Source organism: Erithacus rubecula (genome assembly GCF_903797595.1).
Source record: "Erithacus rubecula genome assembly, chromosome: 4".
In the NCBI taxonomy this organism is placed as follows: domain Eukaryota; kingdom Metazoa; phylum Chordata; class Aves; order Passeriformes; family Muscicapidae; genus Erithacus; species Erithacus rubecula.
Window position 1 is genome coordinate 9,662,215 of NC_136686.1, and position 26,949 is coordinate 9,689,163.

At 45.2% G+C, this 26,949-nt stretch overlaps 1 protein-coding gene across 1 annotated transcript in view; it reads left to right on the forward strand.

Annotated features, from left to right (window-relative positions):
• LOC306800776 (potassium voltage-gated channel subfamily KQT member 1-like) overlaps positions 1–26,564 on the forward strand; it is a gene marked incomplete at its 5' end in the record, with an annotated part of 409,033 nt that extends 382,469 nt beyond the window's left edge. The window contains one exon of the mRNA XM_079303103.1: positions 26,281–26,564. Within this exon, the coding sequence (XP_079159229.1) occupies positions 26,281–26,427 (147 nt within the window). The remainder of the gene's footprint in view (positions 1–26,280) is intronic.
• Positions 26,565–26,949: the final 385 nt, after the last annotated feature.

The following is a 26,949-nucleotide window of genomic DNA, read 5'->3' on the forward strand; positions in this document are numbered from 1 at the left end:
AATGGAGCTGCAAGGAGAAGGTAGCTTTTACATCCCATTATCTCTAGGAAATCTGCTTATAAATTAAGTCAGCTCTAAGACCTGGATCCACCTCTGATGCCTGGAAAAAAAAAGGGAACTATCACAAACAAAAGTTAGTAAAATGTTCTGACTACTTGGAAACAATTTCAATCTTTATGACACAGGAGGTTTGAAAGGACCGTCTTTGTTGCTGATATTTCAGTTCACGGCATAAAATATTGATGGGTTTGAGTGCAGAGTAATTAGTAGAGCCTAAACACAACAGTGAGAAAATAATAGAAAAAAAGTATGCAGCTGATTTATTTAATGGGATTTCAGCAAGGAAGGTGAACATCAAAATCAGATGTGAGCATTTTACCCTGTCCCAGGACATGCACCTGCAAGAAGCATTCACAGGGATGCAGATGTCATGGGTGGTGGTTGGTATATTGTTTCCCAGTGGCCTGGAACATCTTCCCATTCCAGGCCACTGCCTCTGCCTTTTAATTTCATCATAAATGAAAGCACAGACATTCACGAGGGCCACGTAGGCTCCAAAAGAGGATAGAGGAAATCCTTTGATATTCAAATTATTCAAGAATAAATCAAATAGATTTCAGTAAATTAATGATGGCTTGCGAACAGAAATGGTAAGATTTAGTTTTCTGGAGGCCTGTGATACTAGTAAAACTGGTATCACCAAAAAATAAAATGTAAAAAGCTCCTTCACAGCATTACCCCCACCAGTGGGTTTGAGGGACGTTCATCCCATTTGATCTGCCCTTTTCATGGCCACTGGTGAGTTCGGACTCGTTCAGCCCTGATCCATCCCAGCAGCACACATGGCTGAGAGCTCGTCCAGATTCCAGCCTCTGGGCTCCAACTGCTGCATGACTTTCCCATTAGGGACTGGGGAAAAGTCCAGCTCATTTGCTGGGAGGGCCTGGCCTTTGCTGGCCACTCCCTGGCAGAGCAGGACGAGCCGTGTCTTGCCTTCTTTGGAAAGCCCAGCCATCCTCAGGCACAACAGGGTGAAATAAGGACACTTTGCTTTATCTTTAAATTTCCTTGTTTTCTTGGGCAGCAGCCAGACCCTTTGTTTTTTGAATATTGTTGTTTGTGGTTTAATTTCCTTTGGGTTTTGTTTTTTTCGGTTTGGATTGGTTTTGTTGGGTTTTCTTAAGTATTACGATACGACCAAAAACTCAGCTGCTCCCTGCAATTGTATAAGAGGGACAAGATGCAGCACAAAATGTGGATTGGACTAAAGGGTTTTCCCATCAGATCTTACAAGGTTGTACAGCGGATCTCACATGCCAACTGAGAAGTTACTGTGTGCCACCACTGCAGCCTGTCCTTAATGGCATTGATGGTTTAAGCTGTACAAGCAAAAGCCAGAGAAAATAGGCTGCTCTGTTTGCCCTTGTTCTGCCAGGCTGTGCTGAGGGCCCAAAACAGGGCATCACCCTGAAGACTGCTGAGCTGCAGCCTCAGGCATGTCCAGGTGAGTCCATGCTTGCTTCTGATCTCTGCTAAGTCATTGAGGGTGAGATGTTTCCTCAGAAAAGAGCCTGCAAACAAATCATCAGAAAAAAAAATCGTGGGAATATCTGAGAAGGAACCCAGGCTGCAGCTGCTTCAGTCTTATCAATGTCTGTCAGTATCTGCAGGGAGGGATCAGAGGATGGACCAGGTTCTTTCAGAGATGCCAAGAAGTAGGACAAGAGGAATGGGTAGAAACTGATGTACAGAAGGTTCCACATGAAAGAAAAGCTCCTTCCCTGTGCAGAGACTGAGCACTGAACAGATTGTCCAGAGAGGGTGTGGAGTTCTACTCACTGAGGATATTCCAGAACTGTCTGGACACAACCCTGTGCCCTGTGCTCTGACCCTGCTGGAGCAGGGAGGTGGCACCAGATGAGCCACTGATGCCTTCCAACCTGACCCATCCTGGGATTCTGTGAAGCCTTGATCCCCTTGTTCCAGCCTTGCACCACCTTCTGCACTGTGCCAGCACAGCTCTTCGTGGGGCCGTGCAATGGAGCAGGTCAGGGAATAGATCCTGCTGAATAATAACCATTTTTGTTTTCTGAACTGTCTTTAACTTGCATCAGTTTCCTCTATCCATTTCCTGTGGAGCCACACAGCTGCGTGGGCCCACAGTGTGACAAGCAGAAAAAAGTGCCCACAAGTGCAGGAGCAAGGGAGAAGAGCTGCTGATGTTGGTTCATGAAGTCTTCATGCTGAATGTTCACCTCAGCCTCAGAAAGGATCTGATTTTAAGTGGCATCCAGTGGCACACCTCATTATCAGGCAAAATCATTGTCATTTACACAAGACAATCATGATAAAACAGTCATTTGCATCTCCACATGTATCAAAACCACACTTCACTGACATAACTGTACCAGTGAGTTGTGGCCTGTTGAGGGCAGAGAGTTTTGAAAAGATTCAAGTGTGACATGCAAAAGTCAACTCTGATTATCTCAAGAGAAATGAAACAAAAGGACAAAAAGAAAACCTCTGACAAACAAACTCATTACAGCATTCATCTCTGTCGGTTTTACAAACTGATGATCCTGCACCACAGGCCTAGAGAAGGCAAAATCTCCCATGGATCTCAAAGAGAAGTGTTACAGGAGTTCAGTTTACAAGAACCATGCCAGAACAATATGAAAATCACTTTTCCCACCACTGCAATGCAGCCACCTCCAGCATGGGATCTGCCAGATTTTTGACAGCTCACAACTTGGGCCAGAGAAGACATTTCCTTTCCACAGCTGAGATTACTGTGCAAATAAGACATTATTATACAAAGTAGGAGCACTGTGCCCTCTCCATCTGTGCAGATGTGAAACAGAGAGGGAGCCCAAGTCCTTCAGCTCTGGGAATGGAAGCTGCTCCAGTGATAGTGCCCCTCCTGTATAAAGGCAAATCACCCTGGCTTTTGGGCTTGGAAAGGTTTGCACCTACCAAACCAAGGTGTTGCCACTGTGCAACCCCTTTCCCACAGGCCTGCTCCTTCTAGGAAGGAAGCCAAGTTGCATTTGGAGGTGTTAAGATCTAAATCCTGGGGGGAAACTTGAGAGCAGAGAAGGGGGCCAGACTTTGTGGATGGACAGCCTCCAGACCAAAAAAAACCCAAAAAACAAAATACCAACCAAAAAAAAAAAACAACCAGGTATTGCTGAGAAAGAAAAAGCCTGGGTTTGGCAATCCTCTCTGTCCTCTGGATGTCTGTGCCTTCATTAAATACAGCTGCATTGCTGTACCTGGGGCAGCAAATGACTTTTGCTTTTGTTTCCCATTGGGATCTAAATGTTCCTGAGCTGGAGATGGGCCTGTATCCCTGAGGTCCCATGGCTCACCAGGAGACACATTCTCCTGCTGACAGCCCTCCAAAGCCAGGCTGCCTACACCTGAGGGGTCACTGGGGCTGCCTGGCAGTGATACAGCACCCCCCCTTCACCCAGGGCAGATCTCTGCTCCTTCAGCCTTTGCCATCCCCCCTGCCCAAAGGCAGGAGTGTGGAATTTCCACTTCCAGTGAAATAGCACCAAGTCCTCGTGCTAAGACTTCACCAGCAAGTAATGCCCACCCTCCTTTTCTCCTGTCTTTTTCTCCTTTCTTTTTTCTCCTGCTTCTCCTCTCCTCTTCCTTCCCAACTATCTAAAAGCAGCTTCTGCTCATTTTCCTGGGAAGCAGCAAAGAAATCAAACACCTGTGAGTTTTAGCAGGCAGCGCATCATGAATCATTTTTCCCTAGAGATGAAAGCTCCACCAGACTTATCCAGCAACCAGGCATTTTCTTAATGTACCCATGTGTCTGCCTACATGTGCTGATGTGCATTTCCTGATGACTGCCTGCAAACAGGCAGATGCCCTTTGGGAGCATAACCCTCTGTGCCTTTATCCTATTGGGTTAGCACAGAAGCCAGATGAATCCATGTGTTCCCCACTGAAGCAATCTGAAATTGAACCCAAGGGATACTGAAAGTGCCTTTTGGTGGAAAAACACAGGCTTTTGAAGCCTCCCAGCCTGGAAAATCCCCTGGCCACTGGGAGAGCTTCTATGAGCACTGCAAAGTCATCATCCCCTTGCAGGAAATATGTTATTTTCTTTCCGGGGAGGGGAAAGGGGAAGTGTGTGCTGTGGTCAGGATTAATCCTGCTCGTGCTGCCCAGGCTCAGCTGGGCTTGGCAGGGCCCTGGCTTGTGCCTGGTGTGGTGCTTCCCCTCCTGCTCCCCAAAACCCTCTCTCCCCACAGCAGTGTGGCATCAGGATGGATGACCCAAGTCCCAGAAACTCTGAGATGTCACATCACACTCTCTGTTTTCAGGGAATGGGGTGGCATATTCCCACACCTCTCCATCCCAGCACAGGCAGGGTGGGGCAGGGCAGGGCTGCTCACCTGTTGCTGGTGATTTTAACCAAACCTGACAAGTTTAACAGCTGTTTAACTCTGTGTCCCTGCCTTGCAGCTTGGAAAAGTGTGTTCAGAAAGGCTCAGACCAAGAGGGACAGAGGCTACCTGCAGTCAGGTTCCATTCTTATGGTGTCCCATCTAAACACAAAGCAGGGGTTGCACTGGGGCAGAAGACACAAGGCAGTACAGAACATTTGGCTCTGCAGTGCTCTCAGTACAGCTGAATTCTCCTCTCTGCTCAATGGCATCTTCTTCACTGACAGGGTAAAAGCTGGAACTGAGCCTCTTCTCCCAGTGTTTCCTTCCCCATGTTTCCCAGGCTTCTTTGTTTCAAACCAAAGGTTCCAAAGAGTCAAAGTTAATATTTGCCCGGCATTTCCACTATATGAAGTACCCATATGAAGCATCCATATAAGTATGGTAATTCAAAGGTGGCATGCTCTTGCCTTGTTTGAACACCATATAACTTCACACTAGGTAGGTGGAAGAAGAAAGGTGACAGTTGGGAATATTTATTGATTTCCTAGGGATTTCTCCAGCTGCCCTGACATTCTTAATCTCCTTTTTTTCCCAAGCTATATATCTCTTTCATCCCTTCACATTCTAGCTCTCTTTTTTCCTTCTTCAGTGACCTATAAATGTATTGGTAAACACTGGGTCAATTGCAAAGCTATCAGGAAAAGTGAAAATTAGACAAGTGACTTGTTAATTGTCCCTCGGGGTTGAGCTGTACCCTATGAAAAACTGTTGCTTCTTAGAAAGCTGGCAAGTGCAGACCCAATTCCATGTTTTCAGAGATGCCCAATTTCCTTTGTGAGGAAACAGGCAGTAAGAAACCCAGAGAGATGAGTCCTGGCTCGAGTTTAATTATCAGGGGAAGCGCACTCCATCGCTGGCCTTCAGGAGGCTGTTTGGTTTTTTTTCTCACCCCCACAGCACTGACTAAGCCATGTTTTGTGGGCAGCCTCCCCACACTGGGTTTGTTTTCTTTTGGCAGTCCCGATCCTGTTGGCTGACTAGGGAGCCTGGGCCCCTTTATTTGTACTAAAATGGCAGAGGGGGAAGGGAGGGGAGGGAATTTGCATCAATGGTAAATCATGATAAACCCTCCCTGCTACTGCCTGCTGTTCTTGCCTGATGCACATTGTCCTGCAAACCTTTACAGCGTGGAGGGGGCTGAACCCCAAGGAGCCACCAGGCTCCACAAAGACCCAGCTTTGCAAAGCCACCATCCCTGAGCCCAGCCTGCTCCTACAAGTGGCCAGATCCAATTTTAGCTGAATCCAGGAGATGGCCAGGCAGCTCAGAAGAGCTGGCAAAGCTGCAAACATGAAACAGCTCCAAACATTTTTGCTGCAGAACTCAGCTGTTTTGGTCTTAACTTAGAGTCCATTCAGCAGAGCTCAGTGCCCAGCAGAATCAGGCCCATCTTTTCAAAAGCAGTGTGTTTTGCCAGCATTTCATGGTCAGTGTATACAGAGGGAAAAAAGGGGAAATCCTGCAGTGGGGTGAAATGCAAAGACAGGCTATTACCAAAATATGTAGTAGCTTTTTGCAGAGGGGAAGGTGTGTGTTGATTTTTGTTTTGAATGTTGAAGAAATAAACTGAGCAAGCTGTTTACCACATGAAACAAAGCCAGACCAGGATATTTTCAGGCCACTAAACTTGGATTTCAGACAGCCAACTTGGATTGACATACTGGATGAGCTACAGCCGATTGGCATGGAGAAGGGAGCAAAATATGCATCTGTCCTGATGCCAACTTAGGCTAGGCTGCCGTTTTGTTTGGTGTCTAGAGAGCTGGTTTTCGTAATTAAACCAGCCTTCAAACCCTTTTTAAATAAAGCTGAAGAAAAGAGGAACTGAAAGGGATTCCTCTCAAGCGTATGCACACTGCTCTAGCAACTCCTGCAGCAGTTTCTGTGCAGTCCCTGAAAATGTTTCTTTTTTTTTCCTTTCTTTCCTTTTTCTCTTTTTTTAATACTTCCCTGGAAATACACACACACACACACACACACACAGAGCATGCACAGCATGGCAGAGAGGGACAGAGAGGAGCTGTCACCCTGAGCTGACCCAGGGAAGCATCACCCACTCTCTCAGGGAATTTCATCCCCAAAATCACAGAGCCTCCACTGATTGTTTAGCAGCAGCAGCAGCAGCTCACTGTACCTGTGCACAAAACCATTACAGCCACGCCAGCTGAATGGAGTACAAGACACTCTGTTCTGTACCAGGAAAGGGCTCTGGGGGATGGGGGTGGAAGGAGTGGCTTGTTTGGGTTTTTTCCCTTTGTTTTTTGTTCCCCCCCACACCCTGCCAAGTCACTTTGATTATACTCGCCTGGTGGACTATGAATCAAATCCTAAACATTATTCCTGTTACAGAGGACACAGCTCTGGGCTGGGAGGATTGAGTCACAATCAGAATTTGGTCAGGCAAGTAAAAATGACATTTTAAGTCCTGAACAACAGTGGGGAAAGCCAGTTGAATACCTTTTATATCACTAAAAAGAAATCATTAAGCAGTATAGTTCAGTCAAAACTATTTACAGAAACATTTTTCTAATATTTTAATTTAGAATTGCATTTCCAGAGCTGGGTGATTTACCATTTCAAATGACTAGCACATATAAAAACAGTTGTGCAGCAAAACCAAATCTCATTAACTCCCTTGCAAAGGTATTCTTTGCATGGAGGAAATGATTCAGTGACAGTCGCCAGGTGAATTTGTCTTCCCAGGATTTTGATCACAAGGAATGCAGTGGAATCTCTAAGGATGAAGCACAGCTAAAATCAGGTTTGAGTGTCAGCATTCACAGCAATCTGTAGAACTCTCTGTGCTCAGCTCCAAGAGCTGGAATTTGGTTTCCAAAACTCCCTGCCATGCCCAACAGCAGTGGCCACTGGGAACTGCCTTTCACAACCAACAATCTGAATCCCACAAACCACCTTACTCTGGGAGGGGCAGGCTTACTAAGGAGAGCTTGCCCCCTCGCTTTCAGAAATTTTGCACCTCTGCTTTCGCAGTGCAGTGTGATTTTCCTGCTGGCTTGTTTCCACCTTGGGATTTTTTTTCACTCCCCACTCACGCCGATCTCCTGCCAAAGTCCAGTTCCTATCTCGACAGTGTGGACTTCCTCTGCTGCAGCAAAATGGCAGGACCTAGTGACAGATGACAGGAACATTTGTGCTGAGGAGGATGATGGGGCAGATATGGCTGGGGAGCTTTACAAAGCTAATAACTTGCCAAATTGCTGGCAGCACTTCAACTAAGCATTGCCTGTTGTCAGAGCTGAGCTTCCCTGAGATATCCTGGAGAGGGGAGGGCTGCAGCCTCACAAAGGACTTCTGTGAGACCACAACCTGTAAGTGACAGGGTTTGAAGGTTGGCACTGCCATTATTCTGTCTAGGACACATTTAGGGTGGGTTGTGCTGGGTGGTGGCTCAGAAGCTCAGAGTGCACAAAGTATTTGTGGGGACAGACTCCATCCAGCACCAGCTTCCAGCCCTGGAGGGACAAGGACCAGGACTAAGGTCTGTGGAGGGCATGGGGCACTCTGCAGTGACAAGGAGCTTCCTTCAGAGCCAGTCCAGGTGTTACAGTCCCTCCAGCAGCTCTGCAAAGACATGGGCAAGCAGCAGCCCCCATCTGGTGTTTCATTAAAGCTGTGCTTTGCCAGGACAGAATTTCTTTCATGCTTCTGGGAGCTGAGGTGCTCTCCTGACTTGTGGGATGGTTGGAGGGGAGTGAGTGGGGAAGGGAAGGGAAGGGAAGGAAGGAAGGAAGGTAGTGAAAAGATAGTAGGGTGTCCCCAGACATCCTTTCCATCTGGGAGAATTATCAGTATTACAGTGACCACTTTGGTCACCTTGGAGAAGTGATAGACTCTGCTGGTCTGTAAGAAGGGTGAATGGGGACTGTAAAATGACTCAGATCTGATGACAAGGCTGTTTGTGAAGATGGAAATGGCCTAACAGCATCCTCTGAGTCAAAGCCTAAGCTGGCATAGAGGAAGATTTGCCAAAACCCTCATGCCTGTGCTCCCAGAGACCCCGTGTTTCTCCCTGCTCAGCACAGAGCCCTCCCCAGCACAGCTCATCAGTGCCTGGGAGCTATGAAAGATTTGCAGCTGACCTTCCAAAGGCAGGTTTCCTTTAGAGCCAGAAGACCCTTTTGTGCTTTTGGCTGCTTTTCTTTGAGTGCCCCTTCAGTGTGGAATGGCAGCTCCAGCCCAGCCCATGATGGCTGTGAGCAAACCTCACACCCAGGGGTGCCTGCATTTGTCCCTTCTGCTGGGGCACCAGAGCTGCACACAGCCCCTGCAGCTGTCCCCCGGCCACTGCCACTCAATCAGCCCCTTGTCACTGCCTGGGGAGCAGGCAGGAGCTGGGGACTGAGAGATGAAAAGAGAAAATAGGGGAAAAAAAAACCCCATATCCATTCATTGGTGCTGGGGAAAAGCTGAGTCTCTGCCCAAAAAAATCTGTGAAAATAAACCCCTGTCATGTGCTCATGGTGAGCAGTGCAAAAACTGATGGACTTTTGTACATCTAAGAATTAGATAATAGGGTTTTTTCACAGGAAATAGATCTGTGCACACTTTTTTAGGTAAATGGCAAATAGAAGCTTCTGTGTGCACAATAGCTGCCTGCATTGAGCACACCACGGAGCTATTTGCTGACAGAAAGGCCAGTTTATGCATAAAATATCCCAGATATAACACATTTCACACAGTAAGGACCATTTATGATTTCTCAACAGTCCTTTGGCAAGCACACTTGAAAATACTGGGCATCTCACAATCAACAACACCCCTTGGCACTACAAAGTCCTGAACCCAAGCAAAACTTTTTTTGATGATCAGCTGGACAGCTATAAACTTGTGGGAACTGTTCTGATGTCTTGCCAGGAACAGATAGTTTTTCTTTACTTGCTGATCGCTTTGATATTGTATTGGGATATCAAGAACTTTTTTTTCTCTGGAGGGCTTTGAGAAAAACAGGTCTTGTTTTTAGACTCTCACAATGTGTCCTGCAGGCATTAAAATAAAAGTTGTTTATAATCTATTGCTTCCTGCATTGAAGGGGCTCACAGAGCCTGCCAGAAAACACTGTACTTTGTTTCTATTGCCACTGTGGGGTTTTTTATATAGTAATTTCACCTAAGGCCAGGCTGCAGAATCAATAGCCATGGTTAATGGTAAATTATTGACAGTTATCTCAGGACTAACTAATTCCTGCATACACGCCTAGTTCACTCTAGCAATTTTTAAGACATGCTGCTTCTTGACCAAAGAGTGTTTTGCTGCCCTGATTGTTGTGAAGTTCTTACTTCTCCTATACACACAACCCCAAAGAACTGGAACTACTCAGTTTCAGAAATCTGATGTAAATCAGCTGATGGTACCAGACAGCAGACTTGTTTGCAGGCTCAATGGTCCATTATCTGAAAGGATAACAGGAGCACTCCAAACCCAGTAGAATCAGCAACATGAAATCAACTTTTCTACCACCAAACACAAAGAAGCAATTCACAACAGATAAGTGTGGATGCGTCAGAAGCTTTGAATTTAAACAAATAATAGCAGCTGTAAAAGATATTTTTTTATTATTATTATTAAAAATCTCCCATTTTCCCTAAAACATCAGTATGTCCACCATAATCTTTTCTTTTCCTCTTAACGACTAGTCCTGGTATCAATTTTGGATGATATGAACCATAAACCTTAAAATATTAAAATGACTGGTCACATCTGTATGACTTTCCCTCACTTGAAAGGGCCAGAAATGCAAATGAATTAATCCACAGGATGAGCTTGATGCAGAAAAATGTTGTTTACTTCGGTATGTTTGGCACAGTTCATGGTTACCCCCTGCTATGAGAAGGGAACAAAAAAAAAAAAAAAAAAAAAGCAAAAGCCATATGACACCAGAGAAAAAAATTTCCAGACCTTTTAGCAACTACTGGAATTAACCTGATGAACCCAAGCCTTGCCACAGGCAAGGTAAACAAATTGACCCTATGACTTCCACATAGCTTTGCATTGCATGGAAGTGGAGGATCCCTGGCGTCAGGAGCTTCAACAAGAAAACTGAGGCTCTGTTTGCTCCCACAACAGTTCTCTTCAAAAGGGAAAGAAGAAATAAAATGGCCTTAAGTAATCAGTGCAGTGAGGGCATTTCCATTTCAATCTACAAATCTGCCTGAGTTGCTTTGACTTTGACTTTGTCTTTGCAGCAGAGTTTTTGTGGGCTTGGCATTCTTGAGTTTCAGCCTCCAAAGTCTGGAGCAGTGCTTGAGTTTAATTGTATGGTTGTGGCAACCTTTTTTGGGCTGCAGTAGGTGGTGAGTTCTTCTGTAAAGCCACATCCCACAGACTTGAGCATTGTGCTTGAGATATTTGCCAAATTATTGTGGGATACTCACCTTTGTCCCTTGATCTGTCTGCAAAAACAAACAAGAAGTCTCTGGTTTGTCATGTCCTCCCTTCCAGCTGTTCCAGCTGTTTGCCTTCGTGAATCTCTCTGGACATGAGCACTGGGCAGGTCATGGTTTGTCTGGAGGACACTTCAGCCCTGCCCTGTATAACCTTGACAAAGCAGAGCTCAGCAGCTCACCCAGGCTGAGACACTTGCCCTGGGTTTCAGCAGCTGTGGACACCCTGGTGCTGCCTCACCCTGAACCACGGCAGCACAGCCAGAACTGGGCTGTAGGACTGTATCAAGCTGCACTTTTGTGTTCATTAACCCTGACTCCAAAAGTCTGAGAAGCCCCAGGACTTCAGGGGATGATACATCAGTTTAGAAGGGGCTGCCATGACTCTTGGGAATTTGGTTATCCCAGAACAGCCACGGTTGGTGGCTAAGTTGTCTGGTGCTGGCAAACTGCCCCCTCTTGTGCAGTAAGGATGACCTGTTAGGCATCTATTGCTGTGGCTTATTGGCAGGATGTGTGGCTGAATCAACAGCAGGAATAGGAAGAATGGCGCTCCTGAAGAGTACTGGAGCAGCTGACAGCACTGGTGTGTCCAACATTTGTCTCCCACCAGCTCACAAAGTATGTCTGAAACAGATATGACAATACTGGGTCATTATTGCAGATATAACCCGAGCCCCAGTAGAGAGACATTCATAATGAAAGGTTCTCTGGTAAAGAGGGGTATTTCAGAGTGTTCTGGCATCTTTTCACTCCTGCAAGAGGAGATTTCTCTCTCCTCTGAGCTGTGACTGCATCTGTTGCTGGTCTATTGCTGTCCTGATTCCTGAAGCCACACTTTGGAGAAGTCAGCTCTAACAGCACCCTGAAGAGAGGTGGGAACTGTACCCCTGTAAATGAACAAATGCAAACCATACCAACTGCAACATGGCCATACTCCTCTCTGCTGCCTCATCAGGGACCCACCCTGCCTGTTGTGTACAAAAGGTTTCACCACGTGCTATTTTGCCATGCACAAACATTCTTGTTTTTCTCCTGTTGTGTTTTTGTAGCACTCCTTGCATTGGTTTTCCAGCATTAATGCCCCTTACTCACACTGGAGTTAGCCAGGTTTCTGCTCTGTGATTTTTTCCTCTCCCCTGAGGGTTTGTGGAGAGCAGAGCAGGGAGAGTACAGCCTTCATAAATCAGGAGTCTGAATGAGCTTTCACAAGGTAAAAGCATTGCATAAAATAGATATTTTGGGCTGTGATATGCAGGGGGTTGTTTCATAGGCTGGAGTTACCTTCAGGAATGAATCTTCCCATTGTATATAAAGCCCATCTGACTGCTGAGAAGAGAGGGCTTTTTGAAAAATGCACTTCATCATATAATATTTACATTTGCTTTACATTGTTATGGCCTCACTGACTATTTAGCAGCCAAGACTTTTGAATTGTTCTGTTTTTCTTCTTTTTTTTGAAAGCTAAAGAGATCCTGTTAGATTTGGAAGGACCAGGAGTTGGTCAGTTGTCTCTATTTGCCAAGTAGGTGTTAATTCCTCGTGTGAGATATTTTCATAAACGAATGCCTCAGTAAAGTTGGTTTGAAAAGGAAAAAGGGAAAAAAATTTAAATGAAAATAGAAGTGGCTGGAGCCCACCACCTGGCAGTACAAACACGTGCAGCTCAGCAGAGGGTCAGCAGCCCCTTGGGGAAAAACCTCTGGGCACTCCAAGGCGATGAGTAACCCCTGCCACAAACCATGAGTCAGCCCCCCTCTGCCAGATTACAGGGGGAGGTTGGCTTAAGTGTCCTTAGGCTTTAAAAAAATAATAACACATGTGGGGTTTTTTTGCTTTCCTTTCTGATATTTGGACCCTTGACTCTGCATTGTGGTTTCCCATTTCTCTCAAAATTACTTTTTCTTTTTTTTAAATGAAAGCTGAGGTTCTCATCTAATCACTTCACTCCAGGAGCTGGGGCTTTTCAAACAATAAATATCACAAGCCTGGCAAGCAGCTCTGAGAGCTTGTGTTGGTGATTGCTGCAATAACAACCTTGGATGTTTATGCAGTGTGGAAAATAGTGAAAAAACAAGCTTCAGTTTCAAGATATAAATCTTCCCCATTGTGAGAAATAGCTTCAGAGAGCTGTTTGTTTTAATTAATAGTTGCAGAATGGTGAATAATTGGGATAAAATAACTGGCCCAAACCTTCACCTAAATCCTTGAGGAAAAAAATAAAAAACAAAACCAGACATTAAAACCTTTTTTTAAGATACGAAACTTCCAGCTAGCTTGTGGCAAAACATCTTCAAGTGAGAACTTAGAGCTAGACTCCTGAACTCAGTTTTAACGAAGGGTCCTCATTTTAAATCTGTCTGTTCATTTAAGATTCTATATATAGATTTAGGAAATCTAACTTAAGGCTTCATTTTGAAAAAGTATACCTTGGCCTCTTTCATAAATGTATTTTTATATTCATATATATATATAAAATTATAAGTATGTTTCTCTAAAATTCCTGGCTTCAGACCTTGACTTGGCAGTGAATAGAACATGTGAAGAGGTTTATGAAAAATAAATCTTTGCATTCCTCCAGCACCTTTCACCTGAGTGTCTCAAAGCACTTTACACCGAGGAAGAATTATGCCACTTTAGCCCTGCTCAACCCTGGAGGAATGTGCAGCATGGAGTGGTCTGGTGACTTGTCCCAGATTGTCACAGTGGGTTTTCTGCCCTGCCCCAAGCCAACAAGGGCAGTCAGTCTCCTCCTCTGTCCCTCCTCCTCATCACCTTCCTCCTGCTCCTACCCTCACTGCCCAAATCCAGCATGGCAGCCCCATGAGCTGCTGATCTGCTGCTGCCCTCAGCACCTCCATTTCTCCACATATTTCTTGCATCCCATCTCCCTACACATTTTGGAAAACGCAGCCCTGACCCCAAAGAGTTTACAGTATAAATAAACACAATTTTGTGTGTGGGTGAGAGAGACGCAAAGAAAAGCATTGTCTTGCCAACATCCCATAATCGCTCTGCTTATGTGCTTTATGTCTTTCCCTCATTCTTTATCTTTTTTGTTTATTTAGAATATACCCTCTTCAGGCTGGGGATGCTGCCTCCTTCTCCTAATTTTCCATACTGCAGCCCCAGAGCTGGTTGGAGCCCTGCATTGCTACCACAGTACAAACAATAATAAATAAAACCAGCACTCCGAGGAGATTATAATTAGAGCTGTGCAAAACTCAGCAGTTTTGGTCTGCATCAGTTCCTCCCTGCTGAGTCTACATTGTGTTTTGGATTTGTATGCAAAAAACCCGAAGCAAAACTTCCAAAGTGCCAAGTGTGGCCGGGTCTAGGCTCAAAATCACGTACCAGGGTGTTTCAAGAGGTTCCTCCTTGAAACTATAAATCTTCTCAATCCAGGTTTTCTGAAAGGTTCCTGAATCTTTGCAGACTTTGGAGGTCAGCAAAGTTTTTGGTTTCATTACAAAAGCCTCTCTCAGCTCTGCCTAGTGCACCAAGTGCCACACCATGCTGCCCTGTGGCTAACAAGAGGATTTAATCTCCCCCAGCTGCCCAAGCAGATCCACTCCTGAGCACCACATCTGGCTTTCAAACAGTGCTTCAGATTGCCACATTCACTGGCCATGCCCAAGTGATGTGGGTAAGCAGAGCCATGTCCCAAACCCTGCTTGACCCAGGGCAGTCAAACCACCGTGAGCTGAACGATTCCCTGGGAAACGCTGCCAGGGCTGGGGAGGGCTTAGCACTTTGGCTGCACCACAGATGAGCAGAACTTCACTGTCACCCCTTGTGCACAGGGTCCTGTTCCCCTCAGCCCCTCTGGCCAGGGCTGCAGATGGAGGTGAAGCCCAGAACAGCAGCCAAACTGCCCAAGGATGGTTACTGGGGCAGCTCTTACTTTCCCCCTCCTCTCCAATTTCATGTCACTTCCCAACATGACCTCTTACATCAAGAAGTCCCTTCCCAGGCAAAATTTGCAAGATCACATTGATTTTGATGGATTTTTCAGGAATAAAAAGCAAAAACAAATAAACATTTGAATTTCAGTGTTTTCAGAATGAAAAGGGAGGGGATCATGTATTTCACAGTGATTTTTTGTCTTCTGCAGATGATTAGCAAATAATAAATGGGGAAAATTAGATTGCATAGCAAAGAAGCTATTTGCTTGTACCCAGGCTTGGCACAGACTGGGGACCTGGAGAATTTTTTCTTAATCTTTTTGCAAGACAGAAAATCCACATCCTTATTAACAGTAATTAAAACCTTAGCTCAAATTCCTAGAAAAAAAAGCAGCCATGTGCCCTACCATGGACATTTCAGCTGACTGTGTCAGAGGTAAGGGGAGGAAGGGTGAGGAACCCCGGTTTTTTTTGTGGGGTGCACTGTGCCTCAGCTGGCACCCCTCTTCTTGGGGTTTTGCTTCTTCCCTCTGCTGCTGTGTAATCTGCAAGCAATAAAATTGTCACTTCAGCATGGAGGAGGAGGTATCCATGGCCCTTGGATCCAGACTGGGGGCAGCTCCAGAAAATAACCCAGGCATTTTTAAATATAGCTTAGACAAATAGATTATGTTAAGGCACTAGATCAAAGTCACAGTTCATGGTGAGTAAAAGTAAATCAAAGGTTGGACTCAATGAGCTTGAAGGTCTTTCCCCACCTTAAAGATTTCTATCATTCTATTGTAAGTAGATGTAGTTGCTTACTTTTTGTAAGTAATTATATCTCTGGGGTTCTCAGTAGTCACAAGTGTTACCTATTTTCTTAATGAATTTCAGTTGGGTTTTTTTTGTTAATTTAGCTTTCTGACCTGAAAAATATATGGGTTTTTTTCCCTCATGGCAGAAAGTTGTGTAAAGATCTCTATGGCTTCCCAGTTCTACCTCTAGAACCTCAACAAAGCAAGTTACCCAAAAGTAAATTAATCTTAATTAAACTGCAGCACTGATTTAAATTGTACTACTAAATGCTGGGACAGTGAAATATCACCAGGCCATTCTCATATTCCTACACTTCCATATTCATGTTAATACACATTCCTTTTTATTATTGCTGTACTTTATCTCTGCAATGATATATGAAAAAAAGAAGAATCATGGAAGACATGTATTTTATATATATATATATGGTATATAATTGTCTCCTGACAGTATTCCCTGCAGGATAAGGCTAAAGAGCTGTAAAAGCGACAGTAGGCATAGCTGAATTGGTTTTTTTTTCCCCTTAATTAACAGCACAGTGCCTTGCAACAGAAAATTGAGGCAGGTTTCTGCTGACTTAGCAAGCGCCTCATGAGGAAGAAATCTATCTGGCAATTATGGCTTTGCCTCTCCCGCCCTGTCTCCTGTTGTTTGTGCAAGACACCGGCGCTTCTGCCACGGGCTTCTTCACACAGCTGTCCTGTCACTGCCAGCTTTCATAGGTAATCCATCCAGCTCAGCAGAGTTCAAATAAGACACCTCCCTTTCTTTGCTTTAATTAATGCTTGAGTCTCCCCTCGGGATGTAGCCATGCTGATTTTTCAAAATTCTCGCTTATTTTTCAAGCACGAAATAAATGGAAAGTGGCCACTGCTGAGATTCTGGATTTGGGAAATCTGCTTTGCTCAGTCTTCTGTTCTCAGTCAGTGTTTTAAATGGCCATGGACATCTCTTTAGCTACAGAACATATTATGCAATGAATTCTCTAGCTTGGGAAGGAGAAAAAGGCAAATCCAGCCAAATTCATCGTGTCTGAAATGTTTTCTGCTGTCCTGCACACCCAGCACTGCTGCTGTAGCCCATTCATGCACTGGTTTATGCTGTCACCCCCCAAACACTGCTCAGGCCCTTACAGGTGCTGAGCAATTCCAGATAAAGTCATGAACTCTGCCTTGCTGTGTTGTTTTTCCTGCCTGTGGGTTTTGCTGACCTGGGATCAAATGTTGTGGTTTGGTGTGATTGAACAGACAGACAGACACTCTCAGCACCGGGTCACTGTGGCCCCAAATCTGGACAAGGCAGTCCAGAGTCCACCCACGTGCCATGGCTTTTTCAAGAACTCATTAAAAATAAGTATGGCAATGCTGTTAATCAGGCCTGGAATATACCAGCAAGGCAGTAAAACCCATCAAATGACAGATCAGCCAGACAGGCTAAAATGAAGGGTTCAGCAAAGCAGAGTCAGCCAGAATCAAGAGCTGCTACACCCTCAATCAGCACTGCCTGATAATATTTCACTTGCTTTGGGTTTCTGTGTTTTTATGAGGAAACAATGGTGTTTTGTAATCCTATTTAAATATGTAACACCACCCTGTGCTTCTGCAGCTTCTCCCTGCAGTCACTCCTGAGCATTTTGCAAAATCCCGTGGCATCTTCAGAGGCTCTGGGAGTTTCAGTGAGTGTGTTGTGTGTAAAGGCAACCCCAGGGACTCGTCGCATGCTGAGCAGAGAAGGAATGAGGGCAGAAATTTTCATTTAACCTGTTCAACAGCTCTTGGTGCAAAGGCCCAGCTCTCACTTCTGAAGACCCTCAAGAATCAGCTTCTCCTGGGCTTCCTGCATTGCTTTCACTAGAACAGGATACAGCAAAATGAGGGCCAGGACAGGCTCCCCAATGCCCAGGGCATGTTGTGAGCTTGGCTTTTCTGGCAGCAGCACAAACCGGCACACAGACCAACCCTTAGGCTGGCTATAGGATTTGGCTAAAATTGTGTAAACTGAAAAGAGAGGCCCAGACAGTAGCCTCCCAGTGACATCTCTGATCTCCTGACAATCATCCTTTTGCTTCCTGATCACTTTTTTTTCTCCTGGCATGAGCAGCATGCCACTCTTCCAACTTTGTTCTGCTGTGTCCATGTCAGTCTTCAAAGGGCCAACACTGGGAAGGGCAAAGTACCAGCACCATCTTCTCATCCTGTCCTCTGCCAACAGGCACCAATCTTCTTTTACCAATGCAACTTCCTTCCTTCCTACAGCCAAAATTTCAGCCTCCATATTAGATTTCGCTTACCTTTTTGTTGGTCTGTGTCTTCTGTTTTGTTCTAAGACTGAAACCTATCCAGTTTTGACTGATTTCATGTCAGAAAGACAGGAAATGACAGATTATGTGATCCACGTAGTTAACAAATATTGATAAGTCCAGGAAGTGACTTGTGCTCAATGCACAAGGGCTGGCCTGGGGTGTAGACTGGATCTTGGGTTTCTGAGATCCTGGTCAAGTCCTACAAGAACTGCATGGAACTTTTCTAGTACCTACATGTCTTGCTATCTAAATCTCCATCACTATCATGCCTGTGCTCCTCCCAATAACAACACTCCCTCCCTCTCTCTTGCTTTGCCTTTCTCACCAGCCTATAAGATGGGCTGATAATTTCAAGCAGGGATTTTTGTGTGCGTGTTTGTGAATGGAGGGAAGATGTGTATCAACACCTGTGATAAAGTGTATGGAAGTTACCTTGGCACTCACATCCACAGGTATGTCAGGTCAGCAGGGCTGGATTAAGGGAATTCGCCCATTGGGTACAGTATCAGCAAATTATTCTTGCAACTACGAAGAAAAGAAACAGTCCAAAGTGACTCCCCCTTGCAGGAACTGGTGAACCCTATCTAGCCATGAGGCTAGTGTGGTTAGATGTTGTTCTCACGGAGGAGATTTATTTGAGCTCAAAAAAGCCAAAGTGAAGGCAAAGCAATCAGAGCACACAAGGTTTGATAGCATCTATTCAAAGGGTTAGGTGAGATGCAAACACCAAGTTCATCACACCCATCTAAAATGCTGAGTTATCATACACAGATAGTGAAAGGCTTAAGGTCACTCCTTTCTCAGTGCTCCTTTGGCACCATTTGAATACTCAGCACTCCTTTTTTTTTTTATTGTTCCTCTCTGTCCAGTATTGTTTAGAGATTTAAAAATTAAATTAATCAGCGTCTTGGATCATAAGTTACAAGGTGGCTTTATTGTGAAATTGCAGTGTGACTCACAGAGTCTGCAGATCCACCTTTGAGGCCGGCCTGGCTCTGTTGTTTTTGCCTGTTGTTTGTCTCCACACTGGTTTTGCAGCAGGACCTGCAGCCACACAGTGCAGTGAGCTGAGACATGGCAGTGCGTCATCCCGGGTGTGGCTGAGCAGTGATGGTACAAAGAGAGATGGCAAGATTACAGGGAGGATCTGAGCAGAATCCAGAGGAGGCTGAGGAACAAAACGTCCTGCAGCAATGAAAATATCCATCTATGTGCCTGGCTAGGAGACAGGGAGCTCTGCAAAGTTTCATTCACCTACTGGGGGGAACAAATTCCGAAGGGCAGAAAGCCCTGGCTGCAGACACAGACAGGTGCATGCGCAAAGAGCTAAAACGGGACAAGCTCTCACAAGAGTCCAGCTCCTGCTGCTGTGGAATGGCAGATGTGGGAAGTTTCCCTTGTGTCCACTCAAAGAGTGGCACCACTGGAATTTCTTGAGCCAGAAACAAGTACTTCTGGGAGCAGGAGAAATTACACTGCCTTGTTTCCTGTGACTCTCTGTTTTGTGGTTGATTATCTGAGGCTAATAAGGGGCAAGAGCTGAATAAAGCTTTTCCTGTGGTCAGGGCATCCTGTGTGGATTCTCTGGGGTCTAATAATACAGTTTACCTTCCTCTTCTGCCCTTCCTTCAAAGAGGCACTAATTTGGATGTCTGTCTTCTGCACAAGTGCAAACTTTCAGAAATCTGTATTAACTTTTTATCTGTGAAGACTTTTTGCCAAATGTGTCTGAAGTTGACCAGCTTAATCCAAAGCTGCCGTAGCAATATACACACAGATACATCATCAGCCAAACCTCATTTGTTTAGGAAGCAAGGATTCATTTTTAAAAAATAAATCACACCTTCCCCAAAGAGGTAACTCATAATCTGTGTGCTGACCAGGCCTCCTTTAGAAAGCCAGGGCTCAACTTGTGATAGTTGCTTAGCAATTAAGCAAACGACATCTTACACCAGAAACAGCCACCAGAGACACAGGTCTTACTGGGGAGCTTCATCAGAACAACTGTGGCATGGGAAATACAAAAATAAAATGTTCACTGAGAGGGTACTGGCAGGAAATACCCCAGGAGCTCAGGGCAGAGGGATAGACTTTGTGCTTTCATTTAAACAGGAAAGGTAAATGGAAACGAAAATAAATGAAGCTATACTTAAAATAAAGTTACCATACCCTAGGCCAACAGAGGTTGTGACACCTGACCTAAGAACGGGTGGGGATGTTTGGGATAAAGGAAGGGAGGCCTGGAAAATTGTGTCGTTATCTAGATAAGTTTCATGGAAAAAAAATAAACAGATGTGCTAAGGGGTAGATGGAAAAACTCAAACAAGACAGTCTAGTGGTTCATACATGTTTCTGGTGTTCGTGAAGAATTAGATCTGCCTGAACAACAGGCTGCCATGGAAGTGGACTTCTTTTAGGTTCTACTCATGCACCTGTTCACCTGTAACCCTTGGGGTTACTGGCAAGAGCCCCTGGTCTGGAGCTGGTGTTTCTGTGCTGTTTGCACCTTCAGCAGAGCCCAGCAGGGGAGCACAGCTCAGTGCTGGGCCAAGGAGTGTTGGCAGATGGCTACAGGACACTGATGTCCCACTGTGGGGTGTTTCCCTGTGTCTGTGTCACCTGGCAGTGCTGCTTTTTTTCTACAGCATTGTCGTAGAATTGAGGCCAACTCCATTACAAGTCATCCTAAACTCAGCCAGTTAACAGGATCCTGTTCATCAAAGCCCTCCTGTTGTTTAAGAGACACAAGCTGCTAGTTCTCTGGTAATATGAATGCCAAGTTTTTTTCAAGAAGGATGTCATGATAGATGACAATTATTACTCTTCAGAGACTTGAAAAATGGTGGTGTAGATATCTCTCTGGGCATATGTGTGTATGAGTACTTAGGAGACTCCAAAAGCTTATCATAAAGGTATAATCCTGCAAACTGTTGACCATTCTGGCTCCACTCCAGCAAAGCACTTAAATATTTGGTGAACTCAGGAAGACTCTTCACAGGCTCCAAGCACATCCATAAGCACTTTGTTGGAGCAGGCTCAGAGGCTGCTCTGGATCCACACCTTGCACATGAGAAATCTCCCCAAGCTAGTCCCAGTCTCTGTGCCTGGTGTGGCCATTGCCTTCCTCACAGCTATGGACAGGCTACGTCAGCACTGACTTTGTCTGGCCTTGCTGAAGGGAAAAAAGTTTCAGTGGATTCAGCATTCTACCTCAGTGCAATACCTCTAACAAGCAAGGCGAGAGGGATGCAGTTTTCCAGGCAGAGCTGTAGACAAAAGATGTCCCTTCCCAGAATCAGCAGTCTGTGGGCAGCAATAAATCCACATGCTAAAAAATAAAGTAATTCCTAAAATAAACAATTCAGGCTTCGAACTGTACAATAGGCAATTAGTTTGAATAATTGGGTGTAACTGTAGGCAGAGAGAAGCTACAAGACCAGATGTGCATATAAAGCTAAACATGGGCTTTACAAGATCTAATCAAATCAGTCCACCATCTGGAATGAGAGGAAGCCTCATGTGACAGACCTGGTCAATATGTGAAAATGGTACAAATTTCTGGATAACGAGCTTAAGCTAAATCAATATGTCACATGAGTCAGAAATGGAAGCATCCACAAAACGGATTGCACTAGTTCAACTAAATCACATCTGATTTTACTACATTAATACCATTTTCTCCTACCAACTGACCTGAGGTGGCCTATCACAAATTCCAAGCTGGGAGTATCAGAAACCTGTACCCATAGATGGAAATAGCTCATGGCACACTCAGGTTCATATGTACACTTCTACCCATACAAAATAATGTATCAAATGACTCTTTTCCAAGTTTCCTGGTGTTAAAACCCTCCAGGAAGGTGTGTTTAAGTCAGGGCTGCAGAAGAGTGGATTCTGATTCATTGGAGCTGCCTTGGGAGCAGGAGCTGAAGCAAGAGCTGGAAGCAGAGGAAATGGCAAAGCCAAGAGCACAGAGTTGGGCTAGAGAAGTTTGTAGTTTCTAGTTTCTGCTAGAGAAGAGGTGTTCAGTGAGCTGAGCTCAGGACTCTGGTGGTTTGGAAACCCTGGGCTGGGATATAATGTTTGCATGGCCCCAGATGGGGTTGATTTTGCAGTGTCAGCTGGAAAATATCACACCAGCAGGCAAAGCTCCTGAGTTTGCCCTTGCTGAGCTCCTGAGTTCTGGTGGGTTCTGGTGGTTCTAGTTGTCTGTGCTTAGGTTCGCAGTTTGCTGTGGGCTGAGGGCTGCATGGCAAGGAGGGGAGGTCTGGATATCTCATGTCCCAGGACAAATCTCCCCTTGTGCAGCAGCTGTGACAGCAGGGGATGGGGCTCAGCCACACAGTGCCTCTTCCATCTTCCTGAAGTGTCCTGCCAGGACACCTTGGGCTGTCCTGTGGGCTCACAGCTTTCTGCACTGGAGTGAGGCAAATGAGAAACCAAAGTCAATACAGCTCAACCAAAAGCAGAAATTGCTGTTGCTCTATGACACCATGACACTCTGATTGGTGACACAAATTGGGCTGCCCCCTCTTTCCCCTCCATTTTGTGCTGCATCCCTGGTACCAGCAGCCAGAATGTGCTGCAGACAACTGCACCAAGGCAGGGAGGGAGAAAACAGAGCCTCCAAGAGGTGACAGTGAATTTATGTAATATATGGGGTTAAGCTTTTGGTGCAAAGCTTCACTGACTTAGCAACATGTGAGTGTGTTTGTGGGTTTACAGATTTGCTCCAGTGCTCCAGCAGACCATCTTCCCCTTCTGCTGCTTTTCTGGAAATGGTTCAAGTCAGTGTGTTGTGCACATAATTGGTACTGGCTTTCCCAGCCTCCAGAAATCATATTAAAAAGATAGATAAAACCTAGGGGTGCCACTAAACCAACAGGGGGAGGGATTTTTCTGGCCTAAAATGACAGGAGTTGGGGGAGACCGTGTGCCACACAGGAATTTTGTTTATGGTCTCTGCGTGCAAAATATGCCAGGAAAAAAAAAAAAAAAAAAAGCTCTCAGGGGAGTTAGGAATCTGTCCAGCATGTGGCAAATCCCCAGTATGACCCAGCCATCTTCATCTGTCCTGCTGCCATGCCAGGGTCTTTCTCCACAAGGCATTTCTGCAGCAGGAATCAAGTGAGGTAAAAAGAGGTATTTAAGCATCACCAGCTCTCACAAACAGAGGCTCAAAAGGATCCTCAAACAGCCCATGGGTGTTGAAAGCCAATCTGGTGCTCAAGAAGGGGAGGGACACCTTGAGCCCCACTGGTTGTGTGACTCTGTGGCTTGCTGTGCCTCACTGGAGCTGGTGGCAAGGCTTTTTGGGTTTTTTGGTCTAGATCTAACAGCCCTGTGTGTAATATGGAGTCCAGCCCCCTTTCATGGGGGGATGTTAGAGTAAATACACATTTCAACACTCATTCAGCTCACCTCACAGCCCCAATAACAACAGTGCAATATTTTAAACTGCTTTTGCAAGTCTCCTTTCTACAGGGCAGTTGAAAGGACATAAAAGCATTTTAACAATTTTATAGATCATCTCCGAAGCGCTTTTGTGATGTGGGAGAACGGGAGTTTTGTTGCCATTTGCCCATGGACAGCTGCCAAGCTCACCTGTCTCCACAGAGCCAGCAAGGGCCATATCACATCTCTCTGGAAACTCAGCAGCCAGCTCTGGATGGCTTCTCACTTTACTCATCTGAAAAACACATTGCTCCCTTTAACCCTTTCTCAGCACTTGCCTGGGGGCGTTGCTCGAAACAGGCAACTTCTGTTTGGGCTTAGGGAAAGTCAGAGCTGGGAGGTGGATTTGGAGAAACCTGAAACCAGGACCCTTCTGTGGAAAAAACCTTCACCCACGTGAAAATTCCACTAACCCTGCAAGTCATCCTACTGACTTCAGGCCAAGTGTCCACAGCTCTTCTTTTGCCACTCCCTGATCAAAGTTAACCAGCCTCCAAATCTAATACCTTTTTAAAAACCTCCAATTCAACAAGGTGCTGGCTACATCTTCCTATGGGCCACTTAATTTTGCAAGGTCCTGATTCTAATCTCAAAAATTATCATGAAAACTCTCCCATGTATGGTTAACACAGGAGGACTTTGCAGTTTTATTTGCTGGTGTTCAGGAAATATTTTCTGATTCTCATGTGGAAGGTGTGACAGAAGTGTAGTGTAATTTACTGCTCTGTGTAAAGATTTCTCAGTTTCCATCCCTACAAATGAATATTCTCCACTTCTCCTGGAAAGAAGAGTGCATAAAATTATTCCTCATCACATTCTTCCACTGAGTTGGCAAAATACAGTGAAATGCAGCAAGTTTAAATGATATGGAATATGCAGACATAGCTTATCTAAGATAAAGCGTGCAGATCAAAATCAACAAAGCCTCACAAAAGAAAGCCCCAAAAGAGCTTTCATCTGCCTGATCCCATTTCCCTGCCTACACTTCTTTTTACTCTATTGCAATACATTAGTTCTGCTTTAGTTTCTGCTCTGCAGCAACATTTCTGCTTAAGAAAGATTCTGTTGACTCATTACCAGCATCAGCCAAACAGGCTTTTCAAGAATGGAGGAGAAAATAAAGGCTGTGGTTTTTAAATTAATTCCATGTTGCTTAACCCTTAAACCACTAGTGACTTTCAGACTCTCAGCCAAGTCAATGCTGAGCAGAATTTGGGGCTGTTGTGCCTGAGACAGGGCAATGTCAGTGCTTTTGTCAATGATTGACCACTCAGGCAGTGCTGGCCATGCACCTGGAAGACAGAAATTGTACTGAAGGTCTCTGCTGTCCAACCTATGTCCTAAACATTCCCTTCTTGCTTGTAAACACTCTCTCAGATAATCCAGACCCACACCTATACAGATGCAGGGAGAAGGACTTTTCTACCACAAGCTAGCAGTTTAACTATAAGAAAGGAAGAGAGACCAGCACGCCTCTTCCTCTGTGATGTAGCAGAGATTCTCTACTCCTTCTTCCCCCAGCAGGTTGTATTTAGGAGAGAACAATGGTTGCCAAAAAGACAGAACTTGAATAAGCTCCTGGAACCTTGAGTTTTGAGGGGCCCCCAGGGGAGCCAACACTTGGAATGAGAAGAGACAGAAGAGGCAAAAGCGGATAAGGTGATTTTCCCTGCCTTGCTTTCTAAAGCAATCTCAGCCTGCTAAGCTTGCAGTCCATGCTGCCAATGGCTATTTCCAAAGTTATCTTCACACAGAAAAGGGCTGGAATCCTTCTCTCTCTCTCATTCTTTCTGCCTCCCTTTTTAATGAAAGCTCAGTTTAGATCTGATATCACTCTAAAAGGTTTGCTATCAAAGTTTATTAGACCCACTGGGACAGATCACAGTTTGCAGAGGCTCATAGTTTCACAGCAGATAACTGTAAAGTGAACCATTCAATGTTCTTCAAAATGCCCATTTTTCTTGGGCTCATCCATAACACAAAGCTGCACTGTATTCAAGCATCATTAGAAGTGATCCCAGATGATTACATGATGCTGGCCATAGTTCTGCCTTTGGAGCAAAGTCAAGCAGCCCCTGGCCCCCTGCCTGTCCCAGTGGATGATGCTGAGGCAAGTGGGAGCCATTTGCAGTGAAGGCAAGCCCTACCAGCACAAGGGGATAATGCCTGCTATGTGCTCCCAAAAAAAGATCAGAGCTTAAAAAATACTAGGAAGCATGAGTGCAGCTTCCCTTTAAGAATCCATATTTGCCTTTCCCTGCTTAATGATATTAATAATAATAATTTGGAAAGACTCCTCTACCTAGGGACTACAGCTGAAAAATTTCAGCTAGAAAGCAAAGAAACAAGAGAGGGAATTTGTGTGTCTCCATATAGAATGGCTGGGGGGGGGGGGGGGTTGTTTCTTTTTCAATGAAATCATTGGTGATATTATGTATGTGAATTTTAGCAGGCTGTCCTAAAAGTGCATGGGAATAAACACCATATCTGGTAGGATCTCTGACTCTAACATGTATCACTGAGGCATCTATTTACAGTGTGAAGGGCTGTTTCATTTCCCAGGACAGTAATGGAAAGCATGATGTCCTACAACCAAGGGTGGTGGAGGCTGGGAGAGGTGCTGGGAAAAAAACATTCACAATCAACTGAAGAGTGAAAGAGAGTTTCAGGGCAGATATTTGCAGGATGCATCATCATCTGCCCTGGGAAAAGGCTGAGACAAAATGGTTGAATCAAGTCTTTGGGCCAGCAATGCCCTATCCTTCTGCTGTCATTTTCCTGTGACTTTGCAGTGTCATCTGGTCCAGAGCAGAAGGCTGGACAAAACTCAGGGGTGGTTCTCAGATGCCCATGCTCCCTGCCAGACTTTTTCCTTGCTTTTGGCCTCGGAATGCCTCTCACCAGAAGCATTTGCCACCATCTGACAGCTCTTCTGCCCTCTGATTCCTTGACAGGTCATGCAGATGGACCAGAAGCTGGATGACATCCTGAGCACTCTGCAGGCTCAGCTGGTGGATCAGCCCCAGGCACAGATGCCAGGGCCAGCCACCCCACCTGTCAGACATCCACAGAGCCCCCCCCCAGTGAACAAGAAAATGTGAAAGCCACTGGACAGCCACATGTGACCCCCTCGCTCTTTCACGTCTGCCTATTTCTCAGTCTTGGTGTCTTCAGCTGTGCCGTGGGTGAAATGAAATATTCTGCAGTAGTAGATTAATGAGAAAAAAAAAAAAAAAGGGGTGGGGGGGGGGGCGGGAAGAAGAAAAAAACTGAAGGGGAAAAAAAAAGAAAAAGGAAAAAAAAAAAGGAAAAGAAAAAAAATAGAAAGAGAAGAAACAGCAAGAAGCCAGACACAACCTTATGAGAGCACATAAGTTTTGCACCTGTTTTATTTTAGCCATCATTAGCTAAACTCTGCCAGCCCAGCTCCCATCCCCCCAGCCCCATTCGGGCTGAGCACACAGGCACAGGACACGCTGTTGGGGGAAGCATCCCAGCCAGGGTTAGGATGACCCATTTGTGGGCACGGAAGGGGAAAAGAACTGTTCTTTTGGCATTTAATCGCTAAGTTTAATGCTCACAGCATGCCCGAAAGGGGGAAAGGAGCCAGCATTTGAACAGGA